Raw genomic sequence first — 17,513 nt, 5'->3', positions numbered from 1 at the left:
CAACTAAACTTAAGAAAATAAATCCTTGTTTGCATTTTAGTGCTCTAACCTCTAAGCTTTTTTCCTGGGTACTCTTGAATTCCAAAAAAATAAAACAAATGAGAACAGAACTACAAAACTTGTTTCTCTAGAAACAACTTTCTAAAGACCAAGGCAGAGCCAAGGTGACCTATTTTGTTTAATTTTAAATAATGAACTCTTAGGCTGCAAGAATACTATGTTGACTACTAAATATTAATAGACAATAAATGGAGGACTTGGAGAAATGTTAAACAAAAAAAAGAATGTGCATAACAAACTTGTTACTAATAAAAGGTGTATTCCTAGCCTACAGCAAAGAGTTAGCTAAATCTAAAGGATTTTCATGTTAATAGTTTCCTGTTCACATTCTTAATTTTAAAAAAGTATTAGTCATAAAAAGACGAGTTCAAGTGTCCAAGTGTCTCCATTTAGAAGGCACAGTAATTGGATTAGTGATGCTGTTACTGGTTACCTGTCTTTTCCTAAATGTACACTTTGTACTGCTTACTCTATTCCTATTTATAATCCTACAATATAGAACAACACGGAGTTCTCAATTCCAGCCCCCGACATGCTTTGCAGTCTAATTCTAATTGTGATTGGGAAACACCGAATCAGGAAGAGTGCATCTGAAAAGATGCTAATTTAGATCTCAAGATAGATTCAGTCTTTTTGAGTTTTAGACGATTGGATACAGGGAATTTCTAAGCCTGGAAATGGATAACTTCCCATTTAGGGCCTGAAAATTTAAAAAACTGATGTCATAAAACTTTCAGCATAGTAGTTCTGACAACTGTAAAGTAGATAGCAGAATATCCAAAAACCACTTTTTGTGATGATCTATCACTGATCTCGGCAGAAGACTGAAAGGCAGGAGAAATACTCTGCAAGGTGGTGAGTAACCACTATGTGGGTAGCCTCCGTGAGTGAGTGTCCTCCAAGTGTTCAATCTATATGTGTGGTGTTGCTCATTCACTTGCCATCTCAGTTTGTTGCACTTTGTTTTTGTCTGTAGTTTTAATTTTTTCTAAGAAAAAAAACACCAACTTCTAAAAGCCTTTTGCCATCACCACATACATAGCAATTTGCAATATCAAATACAACAATAGCACAGCTAGCAAAAGGGTTCTTAAAGCAGGGGTGTCCACAGCAAAGTAGCGGCATTGGAAAGTACTCAAGGTTCAGAAACAACCTTTTGGGGGCTCAATTTCACATCACTGAATCAATGAATAGTACACTATAAATGACCATTAACTTGTCTACACTACAAAACAGTGGCAAGCTTATTAAAGGTGTCCAGAGCTTTCTTTTTGTTATTGTTTTTTTTTAAATGTAATCCTCCACAATGGTAATTTATAATAATTTGACATAGAAAAATATATAAATTCAAACACTTAATACATAATACTTTTCCCAACTGAATTTGTCTCTGTTTCCCCAACATCAAGGCCCCATGAACAACTCAAGCCAAAGCTAATTTGCTCCAAATGAACACCCCTGCTGCCTGTTGAAACGAGAGGGATTGTCACAGAATGATAGTCACTTATAAACAATACATTTAGGGAAAGCTCTGAAATAACAGCCACTCAAGAACCAACCATTGGTGAGCAATTAAAACAACCAGCCACTGCTTCTTCGATAACCAGCATGGTTTCTCTCTGTTCTTCCCCGAGACTGCTTTAGAGAATGATATCCTTCAGACGCTTCACACCAGGAGACTCTTTGTCACGACCCTCCTTCAGAGTGGGGTTGACCTCATGCATGACTTTCTCACTGTCAGCTCCACGAGGCTCAGCTTCAGAGGGACGAGATGGGCCATTGTTGATATATTGCTCCAGATCATGAGCCGGGGGCGCCAGAGCAATGGTGTAAGACACGGAGGGTTTGGTGGGCAGAGGGCTCTTGAGGTGCAGGGGGGAGGTGACAGGGCTAATAGCCTCACAGCCATTGCCAGCCTCTCGGATAGCGCCGTTGACCTTGGGGCTGCAGATGGTCACATCGACAGTTCTCCTGCCTTTCAAGGTGGGCCTCTCCTCAGCCAGGTGTTCACTGACATCTTTTCCAAAGGTTGCAAAAGTCCGCTTGGTGGGGCCGCAGTCATCATAAGCCTCAACATCAGCAGCAGTAGCTTCAATGGACAGCGCGATGACATTCCTCACATGCTCAGGGGACTTGGAGCGGGTGGGCATGGGGTTCCGGGGCATCCAGCACCTGTCAGAGTGGCCAAGAATCCGACATTCTTCCCGGCAATGAAAGCCTTCATTCTGATCTGTTGGGAGAAAATAAAATGTCAATTACATCAGCTTTTCCCAGGAATCTTTGTTACTCCCCAGTGTTCTGGTTTCTTAGGTACCCACAGGCCCTTTTGGGAAATGACACTTTTAGATAGTCCTTTATTGCCTTTTGGGACAAGTGTGAAGAATTGGATTTTTTAAAGGCTGTAGATCTCCCCCTGTATACTCTTCTCTTTTATTATTATTTTTGTTGTTGTTCCTACTGCTGACAAAACTAACCTAAAGGGAAACCTAAAGGGAAACACGTTATGATGAAAAAAAAATGTATATTAAAGAAAGGTTATCCTGAAGTATCAAGATGCTGAGAGTCAGCATTTTTATCAACAACTCCTGCTAAAACTCAATTGCATTTGAAATTGGTTCCAACAGAATAGGGAATGGGGGCAGAGCAGAGAATCCAACAGTCAGTATATCTGAGAAGCCTTGGCCATATTTTTGAGCAACAGCACTGAAAACTATGCTTCCACCTACTTAATTTTAGATTGGTATCACGCAGGATGGATGCCTGAGTGGCTCAGTGGTTGAGCATCTGCCTTTGGCTCAGGGCGTGATCCCAGGGTCCTGGGATTGAGTCCCTCATCGAGTCCTGCATCAGGCTCCCAACAGGGAGCCTTCTTCTCCCTCTGCCTATGTCTCTGCCTCTCTCTCTCTCTCTCTCTCTCTCTGTGTGTGTCTCTCATGAATAAATAAATAAAATCTTAAAAAAAAGATTGGTATGTTCTTCAAAAACCCAATCACTTTACTTTTTTTTGACCATCAGTTCTACCAGCCAATATCTTCACGAAGTTATTTACATGACTTGATTTCCCATTAGAAGGAATATACTGAGATCTTTTCCTTTCAACCGACCCATAAGTTTCAAATGACCCTATGCACATATCACTCACAGGCTGAGCATCATTTAATTATACTCCACTAGCCATCCCTCCTTATTCTCATCTGCAGTTTTATTACGGTCATATTTCTTAAAGATAGCTTTCCTGGATTACTTTAACCCTAACATAGAAGAACTCAGCAGTTAGAATTCATAATTATTGGTGAGACATTTTTTTCTCTTCTCAAATCAGGTTCATTTAATGATAAGGCTTTAATTTGACTCTCAGAGAGGCTTTCTACATGGGTTTCATCAAAGCATGGACCCAGGGTTAATTTCTGCTTATCCATTGGAAAATTGTTCATCTCAATGTCTGGTTTGTAGCCCTAGTTTTCCACATCTATTTTTACGTATATTACACAGAGGAAGAGAGTTAATTAAGATTCGAGCAGAACTCAACGAAACCGAGACCAGAGGAACTGTGGAACAGATCAACAGAACCAGGAGTTGGTTCTTTGAAAGAATTAATAAGATAGATAAACCATTAGCCAGCCTTATTAAAAAGAAGAGAGAGAAGACTCAAATTAATAAAATCATGAATGAGAAAGGAGAGATCACTACCAACACCAAGGAAATACAAACGATTTTAAAAACATATTATGAACAGCTATACGCCAATAAATTAGGCAATCTAGAAGAAATGGACGCATTCCTGGAAAGCCACAAACTACCAAAACTGGAACAGGAAGAAATAGAAAACCTGAACAGGCCAATAACCAGGGTGGATATTGAAGCAGTCATCAAAAACCTCCCAAGACACAAGAGTCAAGGGCCAGATGGCTTCCCTGGGGAATTCTATCAAACGTTTAAAGAAGAAATCATACCTATTCTACTAAAGCTGTTTGGAAAGATAGAAAGAGATGGAGTACTTCCAAATTCGTTCTATGAGGCCAGCATCACCTTAATTCCAAAACCAGACAAAGACCCCACCAAAAAGGAGAATTACAGACCAATATCCCTGATGAACATGGATGCAAAAATTCTCAACAAGATACTAGCCAATAGGATCCAACAGTACATTAAGAAAATGTATATTACATTCTTGTATGAGGATTACCTAATCAAAATTTTTATTACATTGTATAGTGCATCAAGATACGAGCAGTTTAACATTTACAGAAAACCTTGGGGCAGAATTGGAGGAGGTAGGGAGATAAGGAGAGACTGTAAAGATGAAAACAAAAAAGCATGACAAAATAAAGTTGATATTGCTGTGATTGCTTTTTTGCTGGGGGAAGAAGTCTGAAATTCAGGGTCTTGCCTGATACAGTCTATATATAACACATCTTTCTTTATACACTTGTATTTCTTTGTTTGTTTCTTATTTTTAAATAGAAAATGGGATAGTAAAGAGGCAATGTTCTGTTTCATCTACCAAAGGTTATTTTGGTAAATGGGCACATACAATGGGAGGCTCAAGAAATAATGGTTGAATTGGATGTATACCTTATCATTTGGAAAAAAGGCATTGGAAGCAGCTAAATATCATGGCCTACTCCAGGCTGAGTCCAGATTTCAACACAACACAAAATGGCCTTTGACCTACTTTAAACTACTGAAAAGCCAATCAAAGTTCAGACCCTTTCAGTGTACTGGGACACAATTTGCCAATTTATCTTTAAGATGGCCATTTTATGCTCCTTTTCAGTGGTGGAGAATAAAACACTCAGAATTTTGCAGATACGAAGCCAAATAACAAATGAGCATTATCACCAATAAGATAAGTGCCTTCCACCATAGGTAGGGCAATGCTTCTGCAAACTCCAGCATAGTTCCACATGTGGGTTGCATGACCACCTCTACAAAATAGTTTTCAAAGCCTTTTCTCTGCCTCTTCCCTGCAAATTCTCAGTGTTGCCATCTGATAGCCTATCATCATTCAAAATGCGTATGTTTCTAGGAGACAGAAAGTACGAAAGTAAGGAAAACATGTTGGAACAAACTTAAGAAACGTTTACTTTGTATAGACTCAAACATTTGTGGAAGAGTGTACAGATGATCCACCCATAATCAGTTTCATCTAAATGCAGTGTTTTCCTAGGAAGCCCCAAGATCCCTCCAGTAGGACAGAATACCATGTTCAGAGTCCCCCAAAAAGATGTTTTATCCTCCCCATCTCCTCTGAAATCCATATAACTTCCAAGGTAAAAACTCTAAAGAATTAGTGTATTTGTTTTGAGGTGAAGATTAAGGGGGTGCAAGCGGGGGAACATTTTAATAATTAGCTTTTATTTCTATAAATCTGAGTAAGAGTTTCCTGGAAGTCAGCAAAAAGGAAAAAAAAAATGTCCAGAAGGCTATGAGATCCCTGTTCTTTTTTCCCCTAATTTACAGCACAAAAGCATGAAGAACTTGGTCTTTGAACCCTAGAACCATGGACATACGACAAGCCATTAAGAGAAAAACCTCAGGCGACCTTCAGGTTGATATTACAGGCCACTTTCACACACCTCAAGTAGAACAGTGGTGAATTATAATCTAGCAAGATCATCTCAATGAACTGAACATACAGCTCTCATTTCCTTTTAAGTTTTTAGTATCAAGTAGTTGCCTTCCAATTTGGAGATGCAGTTTTTTTTTTTTCAACACAATTAAGTAGGAGAACGCCATCCATGTGTTACACTGAAGGCAAGCACAGTGCTCGTCCCCATATTAGACTGCTTCAAATAAATAGCATGGGAAGACCTGGATCCCCACCACACACAAAAGAAGAGCAGAGGTCCTAGAAACAGATACCTGTAAGATCTTATGAATTTAGGAAGACCAGAGCAGGGAACTCAGTCTTAGAAGCTTCTCTGCAAAGATAGTACTTGATTTCAACTTACCCACTGCCTACATGGATAAATAACCCTCCGGGAAGAGGAAAAGATAAACTCCGCTCCTCCAGGAATGTGATAATAAGCCTACCCACCAATCTCACTAAGCCTATATCAGCCCTATATGAGGTTTAAAAAATAGGAATTTTTTTGGATTAATTATGTGAACTTATATGTTCATTGCTCTTGCCTCAATGTGAGCAAAGACTTGAATCTTAGAGACTCATTTACTCACAATGTTTCACCCCTGGCTTAGATTTGATATCTTTATTTCCTGAAATTCTTACTAAGGGCAGTGACTTGCTGCTTCTCATTTTTAGTATTGAACAACACTTGATGACATTTGTGTCAATTCAATTAAAACAAAATCTAACCTAACTTTAGTATTTATAGCCATATAAAATAGGAAAGAAAGCATGCTGAATATAGACAGACAGGAAGAATGTGTTCCCAGCCAAAGGTAATCTACATTCATAAATGTATTGCAGATAAATTACTTTTTCAAAAGCCAAAACTTCAGTTTAGTAAGGAAACTGCATATTAAAGGTGAGAAAGTCACAATACAAAGCCCCCTAAGAACAGCAATGAAGACAGACCAGATGTAAAAATGTGAAGAAACTACTTCTGGAATTGCACAGAACCGGTAGAGGTTATTTGCCTGCCATCATGTAGTATAGTGGCTAGGGATGGAGGCATAAGAGTAGAGAGGAACCATTTTGTATCCATTTTGAACCATTTTGTAAAAATTAGCTGTCAAAAAAAATTGTCAAGATCCTGGCTCCAGCTGAAACAGAGGTCAGTTAACAATTCACTAGTTCCCTGCTAAGATTCCTCTTATATGCTTATTTATGCCTCTATACCTTGTTACATCTTGACCTGAGCCTACGCAAGGCAAAATGTAAACCTCTAAAATCCACACACAGTTGTGGAAATTCAAAGACATTACCAGGTACAGATAAATGGCGGCAGGTGTCTATAATTTAAATGTACGTATAATTAGGGGTCAGTGAGGAATTTGCAAATTGGTCTTCTCTAATTCTGAACTTGTCCCTAAGATTTGCAAAAATAAATGAATGAACGAACGAATGAATGAATGAATAAAATGTATACGTTTGGAAGTGGGACACACATCTCAAAGCCAGTCCTTAAATCAAATTTAGACAAAAAGTTGAAAATACAGAGAGAATAAAGAAGATGTGGCATATGTATACAATGGAATATTACTCAGCCATTAGAAACAACAAACACCCACCATTTGCTTTGACGTGGATGGAACTGGAGGGTATTATGCTGAGTGAAATAAGTCAATCGGAGAAGGACAAACATTATATGGTCTCATTCATTTGGGGAATATAAAAAATAGTGAAAGGGAATAAAGGGGAAAGTAGAAAAAATGAGTGGGAAATATAAGAAAGGGAGACAGAACATGAGAGACTCCTAACTCTGGGAAACGAACTAGGGGTGGTGGAAGGGGAGGTGAGTGGGGGGTAGGGGTGACTGGGTGATGGGCACTGAGGGGGGCACTTGATGGGATGAGCACTGGGTGTTACTCTATATGTTGTCAAATTGAACACCAATAAAAAATAAATTCATAAAAAAAAGAAAATACAGAGAGAAAATAAAGCTTCCTCAATGTAGGTGGTCATATGTATTTGTCATCTGTCATTAGGGACCTTGGTGAGAGTAACCTTAAACGTCTGGCAAAAAAAAAATTACATCTTAAATAAAAGGCATAAGAGCAATGATTAAGATATGATGGATAAGGAAGTAGTTCAAATAGCAAAAGAAGAGAATATGTTATTTTGTGCAAATATTAGGAAAACTTTTTGGGGCAATTGTTACCCTCCTCATAAAACCACTGTCTCTTCAGATGGAGGCAAACAATGTGCTTCCTCACTAGAAAAAGCCTACACATGGCCCCAAAGTAAAAAAAAGAAAATGATGAAAACATCATCTCAGACTCTGCTAAAACTTTCAAAGACCTGATGGAATAGAAGAGCTGAGAGGCTCTGTTGGGTTTGTATAGATGTCCAGACACAATGGATGTGTTCAATAATGCTGCAGCTCTTTCTTGTGATTCAGAGTTTGGATGTATTTAACTCAAAGATCCCAATGATCAGAGACAAAACTCTAACACTAAAATAGTTCAAGGTATCAGTTACAAGAGCAATGTATCACCTCCTCAGAAGTGATCTGCAGTCAATGAGGCAGAAAAGGAAAGTAAAAGTGAGTTCCAGTTCCTAAGAGCCAAGTAGTTAGTTCCTTCTAAGTAGCAGTGGTAACATAACCTACAAGCCAAGTGATGTGTAAATCAGAAAAGCTTCCTAGGTTGTACTCATATGTATCCACTTAGCTCAATCTGCATCATTCTCTGAACAAAATAATCTACAACAAAAGCAGGGCCAAGTTTTGGAAGATATAGTTGAAGGAATGGGAGCGCCAATTATGAACAGGTAAGTGTTGTCAAAATTTGTCATGTATGCCTATAATCAAGAAAACATAACTGCTAGGAAATATCCCCTCTTGACCTACCTAACTCTTACTCATCTGAAGCACACATAATGAACTGCCCACCAAATATCCATACCTCCATTTAACATCTAGGAATAGAACCACTCTTTTCTTAGGATTGGCAATATGCCAGCTAAAAAACTGGATTTCCTGGCCTCTCTTATAGATAGGTGTGGCCATGTGATTGATGTTATGAAGGCAGGATGTAAAAAAAAAAACTCCTTAAAAGGAGGAGGGGGTGATGTAGCTGGGGGACCCTTTTGTCCTTATTCCATCCTGCTTTGTCCTGTCTGGAATGGAGACACAATGGCTAGATCTACAGTATCCATCTTACTACTGGGAACTCTGAGGATTGAAGCTATGGAAAGCAGAACAGACAGACAGAAGAGCTCTGAGATATCAAAGATATTGTAGATTCACCTCACTAGACCTGAAGTTCTTTCATATAAGCAGAAAAATAAGCCTCCCTCTTAGCCATTGATTCATTTTCTTTCGTGGGAGAGGAGGATCTTTATTACCAGCAGTTGAACACTATTTATAATTGATATATTATCCCTGAAACCTCAAATTAAATTTAACTTTCTCAGGGAATCCTTCCCTGATCTCTTAGATAGACTAGGGTATGTTGTATACCACCTCTTTTTATAGCACTCCTTATGGTTGTCTAGTATCTATATCCAGTGCTAGCATATAAATTCAAAACGAGCAAAGATTATATCTATTTTGATCCCTCCCATACCCACAGAAGCTGGCATAGTGTCCAGCATAGAGCAGGTACTCTTAACAGTTTAATTTAATTGGATAAAAAAAAAGGTATATGATGGGATCCCTGGGTAGCTCCATGGTGTGGCGCCTGCCTTCCGCCCAGGGCGTGATCCTGGAGTCCCGGGATCGGGTCCCACATCGGGCTCCCTGCATGGAGCCTACTTCTCCCTCTGCCTGTGTCTCTGCCTCTCTCTCTCTCTCTTTCTCTCTCTCTCATTCTCTCTGTCTCTCATGAATAAAACAATCTTTTTTACAAAAGATATATGAGTGATAGCAATAAAACAAAGAACCTTGGTCAACACACCAGATACTATGCTACTGATACAACTCCTAAAAGTGGAAATTACTATTCTATTTGGTAGAAACTACAAAAACTTAAGAACACTAGGTAGCTGTGTCAGAAACAATAAAATAAATATAGCACTTGAGAAACGTTAAAGTCAAGTGTCATCTTAGCCTCTCAGTGGTTTCCTAAACACTATGTGCAGGTTTTAAAGAGATGTGTCATGATTTGATGTCCGCCTTGGAGTTTTCAATTCTAACAATAGTTAATAGGACCTGTACTCTGATAAGGTAACAATAAATGAGCAGAAGCATCTATTGAGGAAATGAATGTGCTGTTCAAAGATCAAGCATTATTTCTTGGCATCAAACAAAACTGTTGCTAATTCCTATAAAATATAAATCCAAACTGGGCCCTATAGTGAGCCTTTTAGTAGACCAATTGCAGATGCTGACTCTTTCTGGCAAAACTAATTAAAATATGTATGGCAAAATTAAGGCCAGGAAGGGAGAGAGGGAGGGAGGAAGGGGAGCTGGAAGCACTATCTGGGCTTTACACTCACTTTCTAACAGACCCAAAGTTTTGGCAAGAAAAGTTGGGAGTTCCATCTATAAAATATTCAAGGGCACATCAGTGAAGGCTGAGATATTCCCAGAGATTCATGAACCAATGACACCAAGCTACTCTGCAGCCACTCTAGTGTAATAAGTAAATCACAAATCATGCTATGAACAATTGCTTGTCTCTTTCTCACGCCCTTCTTCCTTTTCTTTCAGAATTTTCTGCCATTTTGGTTCCTCCCTAATGCTTTCTTTTTATTGTCCTGTTCTCTAGCATTCTACTCGTTGTTAGCAGCCCTTCCTACAGCACTATGGTCTGACAGGCAACAGGCAGGAGGGGTAAGACGCCAGAACTGTGATTGGTATTCAAAACACCTACATGGCATTATTTGATGGATGCCAAAGAAGAGCTATCCAAAGACCAGCCATTCTGACACAGAAAGAAATTCTCACATCTCTCATTCAGTTGGGTACAAGCATTAAGGTCCCTGTGAAAATAAAGGAATCCACTGCCAAACTGAGATCATTGGGTTTTCTTTGGTCATCTAGCAAAATCATGGGTGAAGGGAACCCAGGATAGGAGAGATTTTGTGGGGTTAAAAAAAAGGCTGCAAATGTCTAGAGGGAGAGATACCTAGGAAAGGCATGGTGGGGATAGGGTATAGGAACAAAGTTCCTGAGCCCGCCAAAAGGATGTTGCCAAAAGACAGCAGATAGGCAAAGAAAAAAGGCAGCCCTGATTGGCAGAGCGTGGTATTTTCAGGAGGGCTAACTAGTCATATAGCAGGAATCTGTAAAGTAATGTTTTAGCTTTGGATGGAATGGATGGCTGCAAAAAAAAAAAAAAACCCAGCAAACCCAAAAACTGATGGACCCCAATCTTGTCCTAGACCATTTAACAGATCAGCATCAATCAGCAAGTGCCACCCATCACTTGGCCTCTGTGATGCCAAATGGCATATAAGCCTCTCTTCTCATTCACCATCTATGCATCTGAAATCACTTACTCCCAGTGCAACTGGAAAATACATTAAAAGATGCCCCTTCCAGAATTCAAAGCAATTGAATCATCTTCAATGTTGAGCTGGTCAAAGAGAGAAAGTTAAAGCATAATGAAGTAGAAGTGCTTGAGAATTGAATATTTATGGCAGATGAGAGTGTAGCATGTAAAGTCATACAATTCTAAGTTGCAATTGGTACAATCACAATAGTTTGTGGAGTTTTCATTTTTCTACTAGGACTCAATTCCATTCAACCCACAAAAAAGAGATTTCAAGATGCATGTAAGTATACATCATTTGTGCTGATGCATGGGGAACAAGGAAATGAAGCAGAAGGCTGCCTGGAAAATTGAGACTAAGAAATAAGAGGTATTCATGGTGACCAAGATAAGCAGAAATGGACTAAACTGGAATCTTTGTATTTTGGCTTCTGTGGTAAAGAAAATCATGTGACAAAGTGCTGGCCTTCACCTGGGTGTTTAGAAACTATTTGAAAATGTATCTTAAAAAAAACATTTTATTTATTTATTCATGGGAGAAACAGAAAGAAAGACAGAGACCTAGGCAGAGGGAGAAGCAGGCTCCCTGAGGGAGCCCAATGCAGGACTTGATTCCCCATGACAGGGGATCATGACCTGAGCCGAAGGCAGATGCTCAACCACTCAGCCACCCTGGTGCCTTGAAAAAGTATTTTTACAAGTCAAATATGAGGTGTTAAAGAAGGCCATTGAACAATTCCCCCAAAAGGAGGAACACTGAAATACTGAAACTCTGAGCAAAGTGGAACCTTTTTTTTAATGTTTCATTCTAAAACATCCACAGAATTAAGCCTCTTAGCCTATATCTGTTGGACACCTACAACACCTAGTCACTTCTGTGAAGAGTTCAAACCAGTTGTTTGATTTTGTGTAGATTAAAAACAGCCAGACTGTTTCACACATTCTACAGGTAGTTCTGCTGCTGCTGGCAAGACAGAGCCTTCATATGATGTGTATAAGTAGCCCTGAACTAAAGTCGCTGCCAACTTGGTTTTACTCTTTCCTGGAAAATAAGGAAATTGCTAACAGATCATTAGCTTGAGAAAAAAAGCCACTCTTATGTTGGTCATGAGCTTCAGGGGATTAGACAGAACACACAGTGAGGATGGCATGAATAAGACTGGTAAAAAAGCAGGAGGGAGGGCATCCCGGGTGGCTCAACCATTTAGCGCCGCCTGCAGCCGGGGATGTGATCCTGAAGACCCTGGATAGAGTCCCACGTCAGGCTCCCTGCATGGAGCCTGCTTCTCCCTCTGCCTGTGTCTCTGCCTCTCTCTCTCTCTCATGGATAAATAAATAAAATCTTTAAAAAAAAAAAGCAGGAGTGACAGGGTAGGTTAGCCAGGAGGAAAAAAAAACTTCCCTTTTTTAATGAAAATTTAATGTTGAAAAAAAATAAATTAAAATAAATTTTTTAAAAAAAGAAAATTTAATTTTGGAGGGAGAAAAAGTCTGGTGTTCTTCACAGAAACTGACACTTCCTTCAGTCAAGTCCCAGGACATTCAGGCAATACTATACATGAGTCAAAATGGTGCAACCGTGATTTCTAAATTCTTTGAAGATTCCTGACTGCCAAAATGTTCCTGTTACTGAGTGACAAAACTAAGAAACAACATTTGCAATTCTCCAATCACTTCTTTCACATTTGGAAAATAAAGTGTTCAGTAAACCAATAACTGTCCCTTGCAATGATTCAAAAAGATAGTGTATGTCATGACATCAGCTAGGTAGGAGTCACTAGAAACAGACTCTGGAGGCACACGGGAATGTCAGAAAGACTAATATCTATTAACTATCTAGGTTGACTATTCATTACCAACAAAAGCCTCAGCGAAAAGTCTGGCATTATCTTCATGTTGCAGTGTAACTTCAGCAACCATCTGGAATACTGTAATTGCTATGACACCGCTTCTGGGTACAGCAAACAGCACAATCATTAAAAAAATTCATTTCAAATATCTTCCTGGAAGCTAATAAATTTTACAGCAGTTTCAATCCTTCCTCATTGCAACAAAGAAAAGCTTAGTTCCAGACAAATTAAAAGTAAATTGATTGCCTTAGGGGAATCTATTCAAATATCACTTTTACGTGTTAGAAATCATTTCTCCTAGAACATTAGGGGGAGGGAGGGAGGGAGGATGGGGGGTGTGGGGAATGAATGAATCTAGGATAAGGGAATGAAACAGATGATGGCGATAAAGAGTGTGAAAGGGATAGAAGTCAGTCGATGAAAAAGACGAGCTATAGCTACAGCAGGAGAGGGAGAGAGACAGGCAAAACCATTAAATCCTTGTTTGCAAAACCAGGTAGAAATCAACTTAAAATAAAATGCAAATGTGTCACTGGGGTGCAGGCTAACATTTGTGCTGGGATTTCTGAATAATAACTATGAATAATGAATACTAAAATTGAAGGGATCAAACACCACATTCTATGTTTACTTGTCATTCTCTATCTTTCATGGACAATGCTCAGTTTGACTCTTTTGCTCTTTTCCTTAGAAATACTCATAATTATTCTTTTTTCAGGTGTCCACTTAATCATACTAGTAGGAGGGACACCTGGGTGGCTCAGCGGTTGGGCAACTGCCTTAGGCTCAGGGTGTGATCCTGGAGTTCCAGGATCCCCACATCGGGCTCCCTGCATGGAGCCTGCTCCTCCCTCTGCCTGTGTCTCTGCCTCTCTCCTTCTGTGTCTTTCATGAATAAATAAATAAAATCTTTAAAAAAAATCATACTAGTAGGAAAGAGCAAGTTCCATTTTTCAGGGTGTTGCCTCAAAAGCAATTAGACAAATTCAGAAGTGAGACCAATTAATCTATTCTTTGGGGAAGCTTGATCATTTGAAGGCATCCTATGCTTGTCCTGCTGCTCTTATTAGGGAGAAAAAAAATCCTTTACACCTTTAACACATGGCAGTTCTTGTATGACCCCCTGGCCCATAGCTTGTCCAACTCTTCTTTGAAAGAAAGTATGGAAAAAAAAAAAAAAAGAAAGAAAGAAAGAAAGAAAGAAAGAAAGTATGGCTGCTCTGGCTGAAGCATCAAAGAAGTTTTGGAATGTCTTTGGGCCACAGCTGTGAGGGCTTTTTCTGAGTTGGCCCATCTCTGAATATAAGAGTAGCAAAAGGCTTTTTGGTGGAGATGACCTGAGTTAAGACACTCTGACACAATTCTAGTAGAATCCATGTAAGTATTGATGCATAGTAAGCCTAGATTGTAGCCACAGAAATATATCACAGACATACACACACGTGCACACACCACCATCAGTCCTCATCATTCTGAATACTCATTTCCATTCACAAGTTAAAACAAGGGAGCATTATATGTCTATTATATCTCAATAAAGCTGCAAAATATATCAATGGAACAAATAAAAAGGTTATTAAAACGAGTTTGGTGAAATTTAAATGCACTGTCCATTTAGTACAGATCATGTATCTTTACACCCTTGGAATAATATTCTGTTTTTCCAAGACATTACATCTCCTGAACTCCATTTTATTGTGTTTTGCCCCTTGTCGGTTAAAATGCCAATCTCTCATGACTAGGTCTGCAAAACATGTACCTAATGAAGAAACACCATGCTGTGTCTAGAGAAGCCCTGAGGAGTCTAGTTCTATGTTCAGAAAACAAGACAGCACCGAGAGTAGAGAATTTGAAGCTTCATTCAAGCCTGCATGATTTCTATTCTGAGATTCCAATCTGGCAGTTACAGAGAGGGAGGGTGCAGACTTGTTTAGTATAAATGTTGGATTCTAGCATAGAAATATTCTAAGAGTAAACTGAAATTATTAATTAAAGAAAAAGCCTTCTTTGGCCCTAGAGCTTTCTTATCTTGATTCTACTTTGCAATATTTTTTTTATTTGCTTCTATCAGTTAGTGAACAGAAAATAATCTGGCTTCTTATTAAAACTGCAGATAAAATAATCAGCTTTGGCAAAATGCAAACAGCGCCTAGCTGAAGAGCTAAGGATCATCATCTGCTCATATATTAAGACATGGCCCAACTCCTTTATCAATATCCTAATGGTCTTGGATTGGAGGCAGGGGGTAGAAAAATACTGGAAAGGAGAGGAGTGGGGCAGATGCAGAATTATATTTCTAAACCTCCTGCTGGCATTCAAAGAGCTCTTTCCTGTTATTAATCACACACACACACACACACACACACACACACAGACCACAACACAACACAGAATTGCAATGCTGACATAGATTCCTGGATAAGATGCTTATATAGGACATTGACAAATGGTTTTGTTCTCCTGGGGAATCTTTGCTTCCCCCACCTTTTCCAGAGTTCATGCAAATTGAAAGGTTTATACATTTAACACCCTGTTATCCATTCCAATATGGGAGGTCAGCGGTATTTCAACAAAGAAACCACTCATGAGTAATGATTTTACAGAGACAAGAGTGGGAAAATGAACTGTTTAAAATTAGTCTAATTTCTTGTGTGACGACTAATAAAAAGAAACATCTGAACACAGTGCTTGAGAAGCATTTTTGTATTGTTCAACAGACTGAAAATAATAGCCTTTTTTTCTGGTCTGCATTACCATTAATAACAGCCTTTGCTTTTGGTCATCTGTGTTTACAGAGGGAATAAAGATTGATACAAGAGTTCGCCTTTCTTGTGCACCACCCAAATAGGCACAGATTGTCCAGATGATTCTTTTTTTAGCACACACAAACCAACTTTCTTTTATTTTTAAAAGCAAAACTAATCAGAGTACCTAAAATGTTTCAGAAATTACTGAGGAACTGGGAAGAAGCCAGACAATTTCAAAGGTAGTTTTCAGAAAGGTTGCTGGAGGTGTAAAAGGGGAGGCTCACATCTTGCCTTTGTTTAAGGAAGCTCTTAAACTCTGAGAGGACATCTTCCATCTGTTCTATTTCCTTTCTCCTGACCACACCCTGCAGATTTTCCAGGGCATGGGAATAGTACATTGATTATGCACTAGATAGTGTAATCCACGAACTGCAGCTTATCAGCTCCCCCAGTGCATTTAAGATGGAATTGCCTTTACAGAACTTCAACATATTCACAGGCATTGCATAAAGGAAAGTTCCCCTGGAGTTCAGTGGACCTTTTATTCCCACCTAGAAATAAGTGCTCCCATGAATTAATTCTCTTCCCTCTTTTTTCATCTCATCTCCCTTTTCTCCATTTCATAGTATTTAACTTGTTTCTGCCATGCCCAAAATAGCCTTTTGTTTCACCATTCTGTTCAGACTTTTCTGTCAGCTTTGTAGCCCTTTCCTCATCACATCAAATCTTTCTGCCTAGAAACTCACATCTCCAGGGAAGCTACAGGGAGGCAATCAGAAGCAATAGCAATGGTCAAGTCTGACAGAAAATCCACCAATATGGAAAAAAAATGTTCTCTGGGACATTTCCTCCTTCCCACCAAGGAACCTTCACAATAAGCCTAATGCCTCTGTGGGGGCCCCACCAAATATTAGAAACAGCTGTGTCTGGAATGTCCTTATCAAGCTATGTTCCCAGCACCCCTTACAAGAAAAACTTGGAGATGAATATTAACTGCACAACTACAAACATACTCTGCACACCCTGTAAGAAAAGAGACCACATTTCCCTATTAGGAGAGTAAATGGTTAACATTTATAATAAGATAAAAATGTAAAACTTACAGTTCCTTTGAATTCTAAAAAAGCTGCCATGAATTTATGTCCGCCCCCAAAATCAACAGGGTATTCAGTAAACTACTCAACTATTTGCTCATTGGAAATTCATAGTCTAATGTGACACTGGTCCTCTCCTGTTCTTCACGTTAATATCATTGGGCCATCAGCCAAAGCCTAGAGAAATAAGCTTCATTTTGGTGAGCTGGAATCTCTAGTGTCAGATACAGTCATCCTGACTAATGGGAACTACAGCTTGCCAAAATCTATAGCCTCCCTGTCTGTTCCATCCATCAAATATGCTTAGAAGTCCCGTAGCACAAGCCCAGCAGTCTACAGATCCCAATCAAGTATCAATAGCTTAAGTGTAAGTGATTGTAGATGAAGTACAAGCCAAATGTGTTTCCTCTTCAGCTGCAGAATTCTAGTGCTATTATGGCACCCATAGTGCTCATACCTAATGATTCAAAAAAGCATCCAGGATCTAAGTGTTACAGGATGCTCTGCACATGCTACAATTACAGCATTGCATTCAGCATAACACTAATAGGCATCCTAGTCTTAAGTTCCAGGCATACCACATGGACGGTATTGACAGGCCCCCTCTCTGGTTAGATATGACAGAAGATGTAAGGATTCCCATATGCCCTGCTGGTAATATAGAGGCCTGTTTATGCCTCTTCAGATTCCCACAACTT

At 39.2% G+C, this 17,513-nt stretch overlaps 1 protein-coding gene across 2 annotated transcripts in view; it reads right to left on the bottom strand.

Moving 5' to 3' along the window:
- Positions 1–1,340: 1,340 nt before the first annotated feature.
- Positions 1,341–17,513, bottom strand: part of PCDH19 (protocadherin 19) — a 139,423-nt gene continuing 123,250 nt past the window's right edge. Inside the window, exon 5 of one of the 2 annotated variants that reach the window (XM_072818365.1) lies at positions 1,341–2,290. In XM_072818365.1, coding sequence (XP_072674466.1) covers positions 1,701–2,290 — 590 coding nt within the window. In that variant the 3' untranslated portion in view covers positions 1,341–1,700. The remainder of the gene's footprint in view (positions 2,291–17,513) is intronic. The other variant, XM_072818366.1, reaches the window with a different exon arrangement.

Source organism: Canis lupus, chromosome X, assembly GCF_048164855.1.
Source record: "Canis lupus baileyi chromosome X, mCanLup2.hap1, whole genome shotgun sequence".
Taxonomy (NCBI): domain Eukaryota; kingdom Metazoa; phylum Chordata; class Mammalia; order Carnivora; family Canidae; genus Canis; species Canis lupus.
The sequence above is the reverse complement of the archived record's forward strand: the minus strand, read 5'-3'. Positions and strand labels throughout refer to the sequence as shown.